General features: G+C 41.3%; 1 protein-coding gene across 4 annotated transcripts in view; it reads left to right on the plus strand.

Moving 5' to 3' along the window:
• ACSS3 (acyl-CoA synthetase short chain family member 3) overlaps positions 1-18,718 on the plus strand; it is a 183,464-nt gene that overhangs the window by 31,132 nt on the left and 133,614 nt on the right. For all 4 annotated transcript variants that reach the window (XM_059726128.1, XM_059726129.1, XM_059726130.1 and 1 more), the window contains 3 exons: positions 6,011-6,199; positions 10,701-10,835; positions 11,105-11,245. In XM_059726128.1, the coding sequence (XP_059582111.1) occupies positions 6,011-6,199; positions 10,701-10,835; positions 11,105-11,245 (465 nt within the window). The remainder of the gene's footprint in view (positions 1-6,010; positions 6,200-10,700; positions 10,836-11,104; positions 11,246-18,718) is intronic.

Consider the following 18,718-nt stretch of genomic DNA (forward strand, 5'->3'; position numbering starts at 1 on the left):
ATTTTATTAGTGAAGTGTCAAATGCATTAAAGCAATAGAACAACCTTAAAATCTTAAGTAAAACAGATAAATAGCATGCAGGGAGGGAAATGGTAGGTATAAAATTCAGAGTGATAAATTATGCTGACTTAATACAAACCATAAACGACAACACACTGCTGGATGGGGAAAGTTTCATGGCTTTTAACAATTTAATGAAATGTCACTATACCCAGCTTTTTTTCCCTTTAAAGGAGTGATTGCTTGAGTGTATCAGGGATACCACATGAATTTTCAAAGCAAGATAAGCCTGCTCTGTAATGTTCAGCAGTTCTTTTAAGTTATCACTGTTGGTTACAGGACCTTTCTATAGATACTGTGGTCCAGAATTTGGCTGTGCCTGTAATGGTAATAAGGATGAAAGCAGCAAAGACTATGCTGATGTGCAGTGGGGTCCTGTTGCAAAGTGCTTCCAAGGAGATGCTTGCTCAGACCACTGCAACCTTATTTGGTCCCTGAGAGTACTCTCCAAAACCAGCCCACATGTGATTTTCCATTGAAGGTTCCTTACAACTTTGCCATCTTTGATTTTGACACAGACATAATAGTACCATCCTGCCTGGTAAAAATTAATCCTCACCATTAATGTTTGTGAATGCTCAAAGACTGTAGTGATAACATAAGCCAGGCCAGAAGGCAATTTAAACAATATATATTGAAGAGTTCAGCATTTATGGCAGGACTTGCATAGCGCACATGAACAAACTTGGAGTATAAGTTGCTGAAAGTAACAAGAAATGTTGAGAAGCAATTGATTCAGTGAGTACCCTCTATCCTGTGGACTGCATGAGAAAGGGGGTCAGGGGAAAAAATAAATGTAGTCTTGTAATGAAAACCTGTCAAAATGGTGTGTACAAGGACACATGGGTAACCTTAGTTAGAATGTCTTAGCCTTAAAGTTCCTTCAGTATTTTGTGTATATGATAAAATTGCTTCAACAAACATAAGACAGCTAGATTGTATTTGAAGTACAACCGTGATGGGAGCAGGAGAGGTAAGCATATTACAGCAAGAACACCATGTCTTTGTAAGATGCAGCACATGCTTTCAAACATACCCAAGTACCCCTGGTCTATGTACAACCTGCTGCATCTGGAAAAGCAAAATGTCACTTAAAGCAGTATGCTGGCCAGTCACTGTATATGATGGCTGGCTTCTAAGCACCTGTGGTGGGTTTTATGATAATATTTCTGTTTTAAATGTGTTAAAGTTGTAATAATATTGCATGTCTTAGTTCACCTCAATACTTTCTTCATGAGGAATGAAGGGTTAAGTCCCAGAGATAGAGGGATCTTCAGCATAGGGAAGAAAGTTGGAGGTGTAGCTCTCTACGTGAGGGAGCAGTATACCTCCTTGAAGGCCAACATTGGCTCTAAAGAAGAGCAACTTGAAATTCTCTGGGTCAAACTACTGGGGGGAGGGGCATGGTTAGAGAGACCTAACTGTAGATGTGTACTACAGATCACCAAACTAGGAGGAGGAGCTCAATCTGGAGTTCTCTTGAGAACTGGCAGAGGCTATGTGCACACGGAACATGGTCATCATGGGTGACTTCAATTACCCAGACATCTCTTGGGAGGAACACTCAGCTAAGTTGGATTGTTTGCATTGCTTTCTGACCTGTATCAAAGAGCTCTATCTGACTCAGGAAGTGCATGGGCCAACCAGAGGTAATGCTCTCCTAGACTTGGTCTTAACCAAAGGAAATGATCTGGTGAGCGACTTGAATATAGAGGGTAGCCTGGGCGACAGCGAGCATGAAACCATCACGTTCATTGTCTGTTGCAAAGCAGGAAAATCAGCTAGCAGGGTTGAAGTTTTGGACTCGAAAAAAGCAAATTTCAGCAGGCACAGGGCAATAGTAGGGAAAGTGCTGCAGGACCAGGGACCGAAGGTGAAAGAAGTGCACGAAGAGTGGTCGTTCCTTAAGGACATGATCCTCGAAGCACAAAGGAAGTCCATTCCTATGCAGAGGAAAGGTAGCAGAAGGGCTGGTAAGCCCTCTTGGCTCAGTAGGGATATCATAGTCCTCTTGAAAAAGAAGAAAGAGGCATACAAACAATGGAAGCTTAGGACAGTCCCCAAAGAGGACTATACAGCAATGGCCTGCATTTGTAGGGAGCAGATTAGAAAGGCTAAGACAGTGACTGAATTTAAACTAGCAACAGAAATCAAGGAGAATAAGAAGTCCTTCTTTAGGTATGTAAGGAACAGGAGGAAAACAAATGGAAACATGGGGCCATTGCTTAACAACTCAGGACAGCTTGTTACCAACACTCAGGAGAAAACTGAACTCCTGAATGACTACTTTGCTTTGGTATTTCACTGGATTAAGGGGAAAATCATACTAGATAAGGTTCAGAATGGGCATGGTGGGAATGACCACCTTCCTACTGTTGACGTTGAGCTGGTGCATTATCAGTTAGAAAAGTTAGACATTTATAAGTCAGCAGGACTAGATGAACTTCATCCTGGGGTGCTGAAGGAGCTGGCTGAAGTCATTGCTGGGCCCCTGGCAAAACTCTTCCAAAATACATGGCACTTGGGGGGAGGTACCTGAAGACTGGAAGAGGGCCAGTGTTGTGCCCATTTTCAAGAAAGGGAGGGGAGAGGACCCGGGCAACTGTAGGTCAGTTAGCCTAACTTCTATCCCAGGGAAAATCCTGGAAAAATTCATCAAGGAATCTATGTGCGATAGGCTTGCAGAAGGTAGGATTCTAAGCGACAGCCAACATGGCTTTATTGTGGGTAGGTCTTGTCTTACCAGTCTCATCTATGACCAGGTAACTCACGATCTGGATAAGAGAGAGGAGGTCAATGTTGTATACCTGAACTTCCAAAAGGCCTTTGATTTGGTATCCCATGATGTTCTCATGCGAACATTGGAGGATTGAGGGCTTAACTGCTTGACAGTCAGGTGGGTAGAAAGCTGACTGCGGGGTAGGACCCAGAGAATTCTAATGAACGGATCTGTGTCATTGTGGCGAGAAGTAGCCAGTGGTGTCCCTCAGGGGTCCGTGCTTGGTCCTGTGCTTTTCAGCATCTATATCAATGATTTGAATGTGGGGGTGAAGAGCTCACTGGCCAAGTTCGCATATGACACCAAGTTATGGGGGAGCGTGGTTGTACTTGAAAATAGGCTGTAGATACAGGCAGACCTAGACAGGCTGGCAAGTTCGGTGGATCAGAACCAGATGAAGTTCACTATTTAAAAGTGTAAAGTGCTCTATCTGGGGACAAACAGTCCCCAGATTGTTGGCTCGGTGGTGCCAAACTGACTAGCACTACAACTGAAAGGGACCTAGGGGTAATAATAGACCATAGTATGAACATGAGCTGTCAGTGTGATGCTGTAGCCAGCAGGGCAAACAATACTCTGGTATGCATCAACCAATGCATCTCAAGCAAAACCAAGGATGGGATTCTTCCACTTTACTCAGCATTGGTGAGACCGCAGCTGGAGTACTGCATCTGTTCTGGGCGTTGTACTTCAACAAGGACATGAAAAAGCTTGAGAGAGTCCAGAGAAGAGCCACCTGTATGATCAGAGACTTGCAAGGCAAGCCATACAAGGAAAGGCAGAGGGACTTGGGTCTCTTCAGCCTGAAAAAGAATAGGCTGAGAGGGGACTTGGTAGCAGCTTACTGCTACATAAGGGGAATATGTTAGGCCTGTGTGAAGCTGCAGGTATTTGCTTCGTATTCAGCGGGTTCGGAGGGACAGTGATTTGATTCAGTGATTTGAATCACTGTCCCGATTCAATTAGGCTGATTTGGATTTGGAGATTCAGAGCTGATTTGGAGATTCAGCCATAGAATATAATGGGGAATCACTAAAATACCTATAACTTTGTTATAGCCCATTCTGAGTACATGAAGCCTGCCAAGTTTCAAGGAGACAGGCACAGGGTTTTCTGTGAAAGTGCACCTTAAGGTTCTGAAAGCAAATTAAAAAAGCAAATAGGTGTGGAGTGAGGAAGGGAACTCAGAAAGATCAGAGTCACTGGCCAGTTACAGATGTCAGTATTAGAGCAGTCTTTCCCCCCTCTCAGTCTTTTCCATATATGGAAGATCACCCCCTCCCCCTCCCTCTTCTCAGTTTCTGTTTGCTGCAAGCCTTCCGAATTTCCTAATCTCTCCAAATTGATTCGGAGGCTTCTGATTCAATTGAGACCTTTTAATGGGTTTCCCGATTTGACTTGGATTCGGAGAGTCAGCTGCTGAATTGGGCCAAATCTCCTCCAAATGGAATTGGCTACTGAAGCTTCGCACAACCCTAGAATACATCAAGGGCTCAGTGAAGAAATGTTCACCAGGGTACCCCTAGGGAAAACCAGGAGTAATGACCACAAACTCCTGGAAGAGCGTTTCAGGCTTAATGTTAGGAAAGACTTTATCACAGTTAGGGTGTCCAGACTATGGAATAAACTCCCTCCAGAGTGGTCCAATCACCTACCCTGGAAATCTTCAAGAGGAGACTGGACGGTCATCTTGCTGGGATCATCTGACCCCAGCTGTCTTTCCTGCCTAGTGCATGGGGGCTGGACCCAGTGTTCTTGCGAGGTCCCCTCTAGTACTTTAACGATCAATGAATCTATGAATTGACAGGACTTGAATGTTGATTCCTCAGGTGCTCTTAGTACTCATCCTTTGGAGGAGATGCATCTGAGTCCTTGTAAGAGGAGCCTGAAATAGGTATGACAGTGGACAAGGGAGGGTGGATGATCTTTGCCCCAATATATGCTTTTATAGAAGAGGAGCTTTCTGTTTTGTTGCTTGGAATTCTGGTTGTCCTTGTTCTCCCCAGACAGAGATGAAATTCCTCCCTCAGGAGCTGAACTGGAAGCCAGCACCTTGCGTTAGGGCCATTGAACAGTCAAGGAAGTTTGGGGACTGAAAGGCCAGAGTCTGAGTCAGAAGGAGCCAGAGCTGCATTTTAAATACTCTGGAGGTAGAGAAAGAAGGGTCTTTGAAATTAAATGTGTCCTATTGGACTTGATTTGTCTGATTGAACAGGCACAATGTGAAAGACCTTTTGCCTGAAATACATAGAAATTAGGGAACCACCAGGCAAAAATTGGGAAATGCATTTGGCACAACGTTATCGCTTGACTTTATTAAATATAGGTAAGTAAGGCTCATTTTGTAGTATGAAGAAATCTCATATTTCCTGGTTCTTTTAAATACCTGTTTAATTTAAACAGATGAACAGTCAGTCAGATAAACACAATAAATCTTACCTGCTAGACAGTTATGTTGTATAAGTCTTATATAAACTTGTTAATGAATTAGAACAAAGAAATATAAGTAGCTAACTAGAATGGGATAGTTTGATAATCTGTAAAACATTTTGTTGCATATAGTTTATTTGTTCTGTTGTCCAAAACAACTAATCCCAATTTATTTTGATAAAATTTCATTTTACAGAAGAAGATATATACAGTAAAAGCTGTGTTATCCGGCACTTTACCATCCGGAATGCTCCATTATCCGGCATGCCGATCGACACGGCAAGAGCAAAACCGGAAGACCCACCGTGGCACTTCCAGTTTCACTGAGTCCCACTTTTTCCTCATTTGCCATGGCCTGGGGCAAAGCAGCCTGTGTGGGCTCCCCTCCTTGTCCCCTGGCACACTGACGCCAGGGAGTGAGAGTCCTGGCGCACCAGATGCAGAAGGAGGCGCGACGGCCTGAACAGGCAAAGACACCTCTCAGATAACTGGCATATTTGGTTAACTGGCACCCCCCATTCCCCATGGATGCTGGATAACACAGCTTTTGCTGTATTCTTTTTTCCTTCAAGATGATCTAAATTCATTGACTGTGCTGGATCTTTCAATTCAGTATCGCTTTCTTCTGTCTTAAATGGGAAAGTTTTTGTGAGACTCTAAAGCAAAAAAGTGATTAATTTATTTATGCAATTATGTACTTGATAGAAGTTTAACATTAATTTAAAAAAATTGCCTATGCAGGTCTCCAAGTTAGCAAATGTTATGGTTAAACATGGCGTGATGAAAGGAGATCGCGTTGTCATCTACATGCCCATGATTCCGGAGACAATGCTTACTATGTTGGCATGTGCAAGAATAGGAGCCATACATAGCCTCATTTTTGGTGGATTTGCATCGAAGGAGCTTTCTACTCGAATTGATCATGCAAAGGTAACAAATGCATGAAAAAAATAAAACCCACCATAGCTGGTTTTAGGAAAATAACTTATTAATTTTTCCATTGTTGATTTGTTATATTTCCATTTGCCCTTTGTGGCACCTATGTTATTTATGTTAGCAAGCATTGGAATGTGAACAGGTAATATTATTTATATAGGGTGTGATTTTTTTTTCAATAACAGATATTGACTTGTACATTTTTTTTATTCTTTTAAAAAAAGTTGACCTTTTATTATGCAACTCTGGGAATAAATTTCTTTTCCTCTTGTCCTCTGTTCTGCCTCTAAAATCTCCCCTTAAAACTCGTTCTTTCATCTGGTCTTCCCTCAGTGGTCCAAAGTATTGAATGTTGCCAACCCTTTACAGCTTTCTTTGTTTGCTATGCTTTGCATTCTCTGTTTATAAAGATTTATGCATGTTTACTACACTCAGGAGTACAAATAATACTTATTTGTATAAACTCAGGAGTAGAAATAATAACATATTTAGCCATTTGTGCCAGAAGTGAATAGAGTTGTGTACCATGTTTTGAATTTTGCTGATTTTTTTTTTGTGGAATTGCTAAAGAAATAAGTTAATAATAGTTTTCAAGTTTTCCTCCTGCTCTTGTGTGTGTGTTAAACATACTGTAAGAGCAAAATATAAAAGCTAGAAGTGAGTGAGTGAGTAATAAAAATTAGGGGAAGGAAACTGCTAGAATTGTAATTGTTTTTAAAAGTAAATTTTTATAATACAGCTAGGATAGTGCTTTTCATTTACATTATATTTGTCAAATGTGAGCAATTTGATCAAAATGGGCTTTGAGGGAAAGAAGATAGGTCAGTATACAATTATGCCTGTGTTACTTATAAGATAATAGAGAGGTTAAGTGATTTACCTAAAGCTACACAAGAGGGCTATGGAAAAACTGTTCTTAAAAATAGTGGCTGCAAGTCCTGGGTTCTATGCTAGTTTATGATGCCTCTGTTTACTTCTTAACATTTAAAAGGGAAATTAAAAAAAAATCTATGGTATAGTCTCTTGGTAACTTTTGCCTTGAAATGTATATGTAAGAGAATTGCTGTGTAATGAAAAGACAGAAAAAAGACGGTGTGTTTTTAGGCCTGAATTTTGTTTAACTTGCTTGCCTAATTTCAGAATCAGCTTTGTTAAAATGAATTTTCCACAAATCACTGGAATTATTTTAAAGACTTCTTTAAGTGACTATGATAGATTGCATTCTGATAACTAAAAATTAATCTATTCTTTAGAAACTGCATCAGTTAGTACACTCTTATTTGTGCTGATTAAACCATGTGATACAAGTTCAGGTGTTGTATGATTAGCTAGAAAGAGTTAAGACTTTGGAATAGAGATCTTTGAGATGAGACTCTTTTGGAAGAAGGGTCACACTTTAAATCTTGTCAGAAGACCCAAATAAAAGAAATAACAAGCGCTTCCTAGTGAATGTAGAAAAGTACTTTTACTGTAGCAGTTTGCCTTAATTTATCTTGAATTTTAAAAAGCTCTGGGAATACAGGATAGCTCTACAGTCAGTAGTTGTTAGTCTTGTCAGGTATTGGCACTGCTGTAGACATCAGGTGAATTCTTATGAAGTGATATAGAATAGAATGTGAGGACAGGCATTTCTAGTAATTTCTCTTTTCTCTTCAAGTCAAGAGTGTATAATTTTTGAGGGGCAGTAAGTGTCTTGTTAGAAGTAAACATACTGCTTGTTTTAAACCTCTTATTTTAAACACATCATGATATGAAAGTATAACTGCAAAGAATTTTTAAAATCATATGGTTGGAGACACTGTGCTTTAAGCAGCTGATGATTCCATTCCTTTGAAAGAGCAGTAGGCTTTTTTTTCCATAACTTCTTCAAGTAACAGAGTTTCATAGATTTCATAGACATTAGGGCTGGAAGGGACCTTGGAAAATCATCGAGTCCAGCCCCCAGTTAATAGCTAAGCATCTGATTTTTGCAAGTTCTTCAGTTTGAAGCAGGATTATGATTCACAGGTGTACACTTCTTTGGAATACAGTATACACAAAGCATATGTGTTGGTTAAAGACATCTGCTCATGTCTTCCATTTAGGACAAAAAGTGCACATTTCTTCTCCCCTTTTAATTATGACATTTTGGCATTCTAATAAGGCAGCCCTGTAAAATGAACTTGCCTTATTTGATACTTTATTCTGAAAATTATACTGTTTTTGCATATACAGTTGTAAATTATTACTCCTGCTTCTCATCATGAAATGATCAAAACTTTTGGGTGATTAGGCAGCACACACAGCGTGGCATTTAAGAGGCATGATTACATCATCATAATTGGAGCCCTGTCTTGCCTTGAAGCACCTTTTTTTGTAATCCATATTTTTAAAAGTCACTTTACCATAGATGAAAAAAAATATGTCTTTTATTTTTCTACTTAATGGGTTCATCTATATGTTCATTAATGTGCTTTTGCTATTGCGTGTTAAATTTAGTACCTCTAGTGTGAGGTACTAACTAAATGTGCATTAAGCTGCCTTAATGCACAGTAGCAAAAGCGCACACTTTTTTAGTGATGTTTAATGTGTAGTAGCCTAATTTTACTGTGGATTAGCATATTAGCATGTTTTTTGATGTGAATGCACAGTAAAATATGCTACTGCACAGTAAAATATGCTACTGCACATTAAAGCACATGTGTAGATGTGCCCATATGGTCAGATTCAATTTTCTTTAGAGCACTATGGAATACCTGACAGAACTAAAAATAAATTGCAGTCTCATAGATCATGCAACTGCATGGCTAAAACAGTAGTAGTTATGTTGGTGAGTGGGGTTGCTAGGGTTTCCCAAAGTTCAGTTAATGGACTACTGCCAGCCCACAAAATGTTTGTATGTGGCTTGCAAAGGGTTTTTTTAATGGTGGCCATTAATGTTGCATCTGTTTAACTTAAAGGAGTTTTATTGCATATTCATTTTGTCAGGAAAACCCCAGGTTTATGTTCATGGCAGTTCATGAACAAAACAGGGGAATGCATGGCTTAGTTCTGCTGTATTCCCTGAAGTGCCTTTCTAAAATCTCTTGCCCTACCATTGATGTAACTTTTCCAGTGGTAGCAACTACTGGTAGTACAGTAGAAACTGGATACTACCGAATATTCAGGGTTATTCAGATCCACAACAAATAGCTGAATGGGATGTGTATTTTGTTTGAAAGGATGCTGCATCTTTGGTGAGCTATGCAGGACTATGGCTGTGGTCCAGGTGATGGAATAAGTCGTGTTCTTTTGAAGTAAAGGTCACAGCAAACATCTGAGTCTCCTGTTCCTAATATGGCAAGCCATTGTGAACTAAGCAGGTTGAGAACCACCTAGATACGAATGATTGTCATGGTGCTGAGGTACACCAGAGAAGTTAGGGATGTGTGACTGTGCCAAGAGGAAGAGAAGATATGTCTTGGGCAGACTGGGAGTTAGGCATGAGGGAGTTGTCAGTGATGCTCCAGAAAGTACTCTTTGCTTATCAGGAGTCTTGCTATAAATGATCTGATGTTTTCTGAGACTATAGTTGCATGTGGCTAAAGAGGAACAGTAGTGATTAGTTCTTCTAATCCAATGACAGTGACACCACTGACTGAACTATAGTCTTGGTGTTGACTACTGTCTTTAACCACTAGCTGTTCTATCCAATTGTAATATTTCATATTAAGTACAGATTAATTTTTTTCCAATATAATCTCCAGATGACTTTTTATATAGCTCAGTTTAATTAAAAAGTTCTATTCAGTCCTCTTCTGTTGTTAAGATAAGTCTGGCCAAAAAGGTATAGATGACATATGTTGCATTTCTTAAAGCAATTTTGAACATTAATTGGAAAATCTTTTCAAATTCAAATGAATTACCATATTTCCTTGAATAGTACATTTTGAAAGAATACATCCTATTATTCATATATAAGGAAGCAGTTTAATCCCTGCTTACACTGTGAAATCTTGACTCAACCTTAACTTGGAAGTTGCGGTTACTGCTTCCAGAATGAAATTAATGCTAATATATGAAATTAGTAAACTAGCTTAGTCAGACTGGAAGATTGTACCTTTTTTGTCACGTTTCTCCAAACTGCATAAACGAGAAGAATAAAGACTGAGTCTTTTCTAAATGAATTTTCACTCTTAGCTTTTCTGATTTTTATTTTTATGACTACCTTTTTGGTGGGAATTGGATAAATATAAATTTAGTGTGTTGAAAGTTTTAGGTGGTTGGGTTCTGAAAATGTTGAAATATTTTGCATACACCTTAAGACAGAAAGAAGTGTTGTGATTAAAAAGTGTCTGTCTATGTGGGGTCCAGGAAAGTTAATGAATCATGCATTCTATAAATAAATGTTCAAAAATATAGAAGCTTCCACCTTTCCACATGCAAAGTGTGTCATGTGTAATGTAAGTCATGCATGATTTATTTTTCTGAATAAATTTATGAAAAAATATTCTTGATGTGTTCTTCCTTATTTTAGCCAAAACTCATTGTAGCAGCAACTTTTGGAATAGAACCAGGAAGGAAAGTGGAATATATACCCCTCCTAGAAGGAGCACTGGCAATGACGCAACATAAACCTGAAAAAGTTCTCATTTACCATCGCCCTAACTTGGTAAACTAATGAGATGTTTTCTGCTTCTAAAGTGTTATCTGTCTGTTTGCTGTTCTTCTCCATTAACATATATATGCTGTTCATTTTGAATTGGAATTTTTTCATTGCATAAGATTTAAATGATAATTAGATAGGTGAGAGATTAAATATACTAATTTTTATTCAGGCTGTTTTAATGGAATACTGGATGTGTGTGCTATTTGAATAACTGTATTTTTATTTTATCTGTTTTATTTCGTTGCATATTTTCTGTGTTTCTTGGTGTATAGGGCACTGTTCCTCTTGTCCCAGGTCGTGATCTGGATTGGGATGAAGAGCTTGCAAAAGCACAGCCTCATGACTGTGTTGCTGTTCGTTCAGATGATCCACTTTATATTCTTTATACATCAGGAACTACTGGCTTGCCCAAGGTAGGTTTAGGGTGTCTTTAGGGTAAGCATCTATGACATACTGTTTTCAGTTCCACATGAGATAGCATTTAATTAAGAGGCTGAAGATGTTTGTCGAAGTTTATTGCTATAATGATAAGCAATGTTAAAGTTGTTTTAATCTCCCTTGCTCCCATTACTTTGATTTCTTAAAAGGCATTTTCTTCCAGTAAATTACATTAGCTTAACTGAAATATGGAGGATGTAAAACTAAGATGCATCCTAATACAAATGTTTGTTTTTTGTATTATTTTTGTGTGGTAGATATTTGCATATACCCTATGTAATAAGTTTGATATAAATGATATGTGATTATTTGATGGAGAAATAGTATGGTTAGTAAGATTTTATGTTATATATCATCACATCCTATTAAATTAAAAAAGAAATAGATAATGCTGTTGGATAATATTATGATTCAAATGAGAGTGAGCCTGTTCTAAAGGAGTGCGCTGTTGAATAATTCCTCTGAGAGGAGAGGTCCTGTGAAAATGAGTTTAGGATGGGAATAGTTATAAAACTAGTGTAAAACATGCTTTGAAAATGGTAGTCTTAAACAACCAATAATCTTTAATGATCTCTTTTGAGACAGACTATGTTATATTGTACAGAACTGTAAGCCACCAACTATTTTTGTGCTAGTTTATGTCTGTATCGATTATTTATATATATATATATATATAAAAATATAAATATATTTATATATATATAAATAATGGATACAGACATAAACTAGCACAAAAATAGATTGATATATTCATATCAATATATATATATTGTCTCATGTCCATTTGCCTCCTATTTTCCTGCCAGCCTCAGGAGTTTAATACCCCCTTAAAATATGCAAGAAATTTAATGAGAGTTCACATTTTATCTGGCTTTGCTCATTATTTTAAGATAGAAATGTCAAATGTCTTTCACCTTTTGCCTTTTTGGCTGACTGTAGCTTGGATCAGTAAAAAAGTTATGGACTGCTAAAGCAGTTCCCCTAGGGTTTCTGTTAGAACTTTTCTGCTGTGGAAAGGAGCCAAAGTTGTATCTTCAGTAAAATACCCAAACCAGCACTCTGATTAGTCACAAATTGATAATTTTATCACGTCTGTTTTAGCACACTTCAGCAGCCTTTCTTTGCAGGCATTAATGGAGAGAGAGATAGCGAGTGAGCGAGAGAGAGTATATGGTGCTGGCGGGGAGAAGGAAGGGAGCATGCTGAGAATGACTGAGTGGGAAGCAAAAGTTTCAGGCTGCTTGTCTTACCCCTCTCCACATTCCTTTTTTGTGAACAAAAGTGTTTGAATTGGAAACAGACCTATAAAGATCAGGAAAGTGTTCTTTTGTCAGGACTGTGCTTCAGAGGGACACGTAATGTTTCAGCAGGGTGTAGTTCTGTGAAGTAAAAATCCTTATGGCTGAAAAGAGGTTGTGTTCCCCACCCCAACTGCCCCCAAAAGACTAAACCTTGACTGTTGGAATGTTGCCTGTAGAACTACCATATTTACCTGAATCCAGGATGAGGTTCCCCCCACCCCCATTGAACGTAGGGGGGAAAAGTCCTTTATTTTGGACTTAATTATGAGGTGACAGGGGGCATGCAGCTGCTGTAGCTTTAGCTCTGGCTCTGACCAGCTACCTCCACTGCCTCCCCTATTGCTTTACCCCTTACCACCTCTTCCACTGCCTGTCTCCTTACCACCTGCCCTCCCGCTTCCTCCCCTACTGCTTACCCCACTAGCACCTCCCCACTGCCTGCCATCCTACTGCCCCCTCACCCCCTATTTCCCCTGCCACTTCCTTCCCCACTGCAGCAGTGGGGGAGGGGATGAATTTAAGAGGACCCCCCCAATAATTAGATTCTGTGTATGAAAAATTACATACATTTATACATTTTTCTGTTTGTAAAATCTAACTATTTTTGGGTGAGGAATATCTCCAGATTGTATTAAGTATACATATTTAGCTGACATTGGCCTACTCCATGGAGACAATAAGAACACTTTACAGTCCTCCAGCATCTCAAGAGGCACTGTTCCTAGCCCCCACTCCTGCCTGAAGGGTGATTCTACCTCCTTTCCCAGACTGCTGCCTAAGAGGGTGGTATTGACCCCAGGGCAATACCACTACCTTCTCTGAGAGGGTTGGACCCTGGCCCACATGGCATCACCCATTGAAAGCTTTAAGGTTCACTGAGGCTTTCTACCTTTGCTCCAGTGCAAATACTGATCACCTGCCTTTGTGAAACAAACTGAACCAGAGAAACCCGGGGCTGGCCGGGATCTGTCCCGGTCAGGGACATGTGCCAGCTGGGGGCTCAAAGCTGGGGGCTCAAAGCCCTACCATTGGATCAGGGTAGGTGATTTGAACCTGCCCCTCCTCTGCAGCTGTTTCCAAGATGATGGGGCAGGGGGACATGCCCCCCTCCCCCCCGCCCCTCCCCAGGTTCCAGTGTCTTAGCCCACCCTGGCAGCAGGCAGCTTCTGGCAGGGAGCAATCTCCCAGCCCCGACCAGAAAAGAGCTGTCTCCTGGCCCCATGTTCCCTGCCAGGCCCTGGGTTAGCACCTGGGAGAGCCTAGAGCTCCCCCTGGCTGTTGTAGGGGGCTGGTGCAGGGCCAGAGGGTGTGGGAGCAGACCGCTGCCAGGAGCAGCAAATCTACTCCCCCATCCTCACACGTGCAGATGCCTGCCTGGGGTCAGTTTACTCTAAAGTAATTTACTCTAGAGTAAACCCATCCCACAGCATTTACATGTTTAGACACTCCCATAGAACCCTATATGGCCTGGGCCCTGCATGTCTAGAGGACTGCCTTCTCTCTAATGTTTCTAAGGCCAGCTGAGAGCAACCTTCTGCAATACCGTTTGTGCACCAAGTCCATTTGGCAAAAAACAAGAGGGAGGTCTAGCTCCAGCTCTGGAACTCTTTCCTCCTTGAGGTGCATCAAACCCAAGCCTGGAAATTGTCCAGAAGCACTGCAAGACCTTTTTATATAGGCAGATATTTAGCAGGAGGGTTTTTGTGGTGCTGTTTGGAGAATTTGTTTTTTGTTGCTTATTACATACTATTGATATATAAATATCAATAATAGTAGTAATAAGGTGGTAGGACATAACAGTATTTAGCCGCTGGTAGCAACTGCAAGTTGTGCTCATGGTTTTTAGTTTTTCTACTTTTGTTAGACTCCTGCCAAGTCAAATATCAAAAGATTCTTCATGGCTCTTAAAGCCAGAAACAAACACTATAATCATCAGTCTAACCACCTGCATATCACCACAGAACTCCACTTAGTCATTTCTGTATCAAGTCTAACAATTTGTAGTTGAATTACATATCTTCTAGAAAAGCATATCTTTAACAAAAACATCCACCCTTGACTTATGGGCTTCAAATGTAGAGAATTCATCACAATCCTTTGGAAAATGTTCCAGTCTGTAAGTACACAAATTGTTAAATTGAGGATCTGTATGTGTGTGGGGAGGGCAGCAAGGTGCAGGAGGAGGCAGCAGGGGTGGCAATGTCTTTTTTCCAATTTAAGTGTGTCTAGCTTCAACTTCTAGTCATTAGATCTTGTACCTTTCTGTACTACAAAGCCTTTTACCACCAGGTATTTCTCCCTGTGCAGGTATATATAGAGAATGATAATGTTAACTTCTATCTTACAAAATATATTACCAGTACTCAGCCCATACCCATGGCTTTTCTTCTGAAGCCTTTCCAGTTTCTCAGCATTCTTTTGGGAATGTAGAAAACCAACTTGAATGTGGCTTTCCAGTAATGGCTTTGCTGGTCACACAGGAGTAATCTTGCTTTACTCCATTTGGCATTGCTGAGACTACTACTAGAATATCTTTTAGTTGTGCAAGTTAATTTTGTGTGAGGACTTGATGGGATAAATTCATGGAGGAAGAGAGGAGAGGAGAAATGGAAGACAGGTCTGTTAGAAGAAAATCATATCTTGCACTTTTCCTTGAATCTAGTAACAGGAGAGTTATCGGAGGACATAGGAGCTCTGACAACTAAATTGCCACAATAACCACAGTGGAACAGACCAGGTCTCTCTGACCTGATGTCAGTGCCCTTGAGATAAAAGCAGATTTGTAGGGATTCATATTAATGAATTAGAAAATAGAGAGACATGCAGGATGCTGAAATAAGAAAGGTGGAGATAAGTCTATGGTATACCAGCAGAGAATGGTATCTCTATTAGTCTTCACAAGCATTTTGGTAAAGACTGTTCAATAATGTATCACTAACTGAAGATCATGAAGAAGATACTGAAAGCTGTATGTAGCTCTGAGTATCTTTTAGATGGGACTGAATAGGGAATCTTGTGAGAGCAGTGCATGTGCTTTTGAATCATTTTGAGGCAAACATTTGAACCTGCCTTCTAGGCATATAGATCCTTCCATATAATTTTCAAAATGTGCCTCCAGCTGCTTTTACTTTTGGTTATTAGTCAAGTGCTATGACCTAAGAATTCTGTATCTTTTTCTCTGGAGGAAGAATGATCACTTGAAGTATACAGAAAACTTAAAAAAAAAATTATTTTAGAGACAGTGAAATATTTCCCTCAATATTTTCCAACCTAGAAAAATTTAGAATGAAAATGGATCACCGCAAAAAAAATTTCCATGTTAAGAGCTGATAGCAAGCTTCTGTTTCTTATCAGTCAAGAAAAAGAAAGAAGAAAAAGAACCCCCTACCCCATAGTTTCGTAGTTGGTAGGGTTGGAAGGGACCTAAGCAGATCATCAAGTCTGACCCCCTGCCCTGGGCAGGAAAGAATGCTGGGGTCAAACGACCCTGGCTAGGTGGCTGTCTAGCCTCCTTTTGAAGACCCCTGGGGTAGGAGTAAGCACCACTTCTGCTGGAAGTTGGTTCAAGCTCTTAGCCACCCTGACTATGAAGTAGTGCCTTCTGATGTCTAGCCTGAATCTATTCTCAGTCAACTTATGGCCTGTTATTCCTTATTACTCCTGGTAGTGCTAGGGAAACAGGGACTCTCCCATTTCCTGCTGGTTCCCTTTGGCAAATTTATAGATGGCCACCTAATCCCCCTTCAGCCTTCTCTTGTGGAGGCTGAACAGGTTCAGGTCCTGTAGCCTCTCCTCGTAGGGCCTGCCCTGCTGCCCCCTGATCATGCGAGTGGCTCTCCTCTGGACCCTCTCGATGCTGTCCATATCCCTCCTGAAGTGTGGCACCCAGTTCCCCAGCCTGTAGGTATGCTGCTGGTTCTTCTTCCCCAGGTGTAGTACCTTGCACTTGTCAGTATTGAAACCCATCCTATTCTCATCCACCCACCTCTGTAACCTGTCCAGATCTAGTTGTAGCCTGTCCTTTTCTTCCAGCATTCCCACTTCTCCCCACATCTTAGTGTCATCTGCGAATTTGAACAAGGTGCTTTTCACCCCCTCATCCAAGTCGCTTATGAAGATGTTGAACAGTGCGGACCCGAGGACCGAGCCCTGGAGAACCCCACTGGCCGCATCCCTCCAGGTTGAAAATGACCTGTCCACCACCACTCTCTGGGTGGCCCTCCAGCCAATTTGCAACCCATCTGACTGTGTAGGCATTGACACCACAGTCGCCTAATTTTTTAATGAGGATGGGGTGAGAGACAGTGTCAAAGGCCTTCGTAAAATCCAGAAAGACTACGTCCACCGCAACACCTGCATCCAAGGATTTTGTGACCTGGTTGTAGAAGGCAACCAGGTTGGTCTGATGCCTCTAATGAACCCATGTTGATTGCCTCTAAGCATAATCTCCCCTGCTGGTCCCTTGCAGATGTGCTCCTGGATAATTTTCTCAAAGAGCTTTCCCAGGACCAAGGTAAGACTAACGGGGCCTATAGTTTCCTAGGTCCTCTTTCCTCCCTGTTTTGAAAATGGAGACCACATTGGCCCTTTTCCAGTTCTCTGGCATCTCGCCAGAGCACCACGAGTGCTCATAAAGCTGTGCCGGGGTCCCGCAATGACCTCTGCCAATTCCCTCAGTACTCTGGGGTGGAGATCATCAGGACCTGGTGATTTGAACATGTCTAGTCCCACCAGAAGTTCTCTGACTAGCACCTTACTGACCCTGGGCCTGGCAGCACCTCCCCTGGGTCAGTCCCGGGTCCCAGTGGTTGGGATGTCCTTGTCCCTGCTCAGAAAATGGGAAGCAAAGAATCTGTTAAAGAAGTTAGCTTTGTCGTCTGATGGACCACCTGCTTTCCTGTGTGTCCTTACTCAATACCTTCTTTTTACCCCCTATGTATTTAAAAAAGGACTTCTTGTTATCTTTGAAAAACCTCCTATGTTTTTAAAAAAGGACTTCTAGTATCATTTTCTGGGTCACTAGTCCCAGTTCCATCTCCGCCTTAGCCTTCCTAACAGCCCTCCTACAATCTCGAGCAATGGAGGTATAATCCTCCTTGGTGATGGCCCATCCCTTCCATTTGGTGTACACCTCCTTTTTGTCTTTGAGACATTCCTGGATGCTTTTGGTGAGCCATGGGGGCTTTTGAGCACTCTTGCCCCCTTTGATCTGCGTGGGGATTGTCACCCTTTGGACTTGGAGGATTGTGTCCTTAAGGAATGACCACTCTTGGACTCCCAAATCCTCTCCCCTCTGGGACCTCAGTACCTCCCTGACTAGTCTCCTTACCTCATTGAAATCCTCCCTCCTGAAGTCCAGGGCTGCTGCCTTGCTGCAGGCCTTTGACACCCTGCATTGGATGGTGAATTCCAGTAGGCGATGATTGCTATCGCCCAGGTGGTCAGGAACCCGCAGTCCCCTCACCAGGTCATCGCCTGTGGCCAGGACCAGGTCCAACAATGCATTTCCCCTGGTGGGACTGTGTCCCTCCTGGGTTAGGTGGAGGTCCTGTAACTCAGCTAGGAACCTACGTGAGTGGTCAGACCTGGCTGACTGGTCTTCCCAGCAGATGTCTGGATAGTTTAAGTCACCATGTGTAAGGGTCTTTTAGAAAGTAATAGCAATTTCAAAATAAAACTATTGTATGTGCAAGAGTGGGAAAATACACAGTGGGAAACACTCGTCATGGTATTGTCAAACACACCCGTCATTTGTGGCTGTGTAGAAAAGTGACGCACAAATGATCATTGCACACAAAATGGTTTTATTTGGACATCCCCATTACTTTCTGAAGATCTGTAGCAGGGAGCTGGAGGCTCCTGTTACAAAAGAGGATCAGGCTCATTGTAAAGGTTGCTGTGTGAGTAAACAAGTGGGCAAGATAAATACTAGCCAGAGAGCAGGCAGAAGGGAGGAAGGAAGGAGCTGCTGATTAACTCTTAATCAGACTATCACCTTGGGGCTGTGGAGTAATTTTCTGCAGGTGATAATGGGAAGAGTGAGATAAGGGCTTTCTCAGAAGCCAGAGCATCTGCAGGGGAACAGAAAGCAAGCTGTGCCCAGTCATGGGAGAAAGCCCTGAGGAGGAACTGAGGTCTCTCACAAGG

The sequence above is a fragment of the Alligator mississippiensis genome, chromosome 4 (genome assembly GCF_030867095.1).
Source record: "Alligator mississippiensis isolate rAllMis1 chromosome 4, rAllMis1, whole genome shotgun sequence".
Classification (NCBI taxonomy): Eukaryota; Metazoa; Chordata; order Crocodylia; family Alligatoridae; genus Alligator; species Alligator mississippiensis.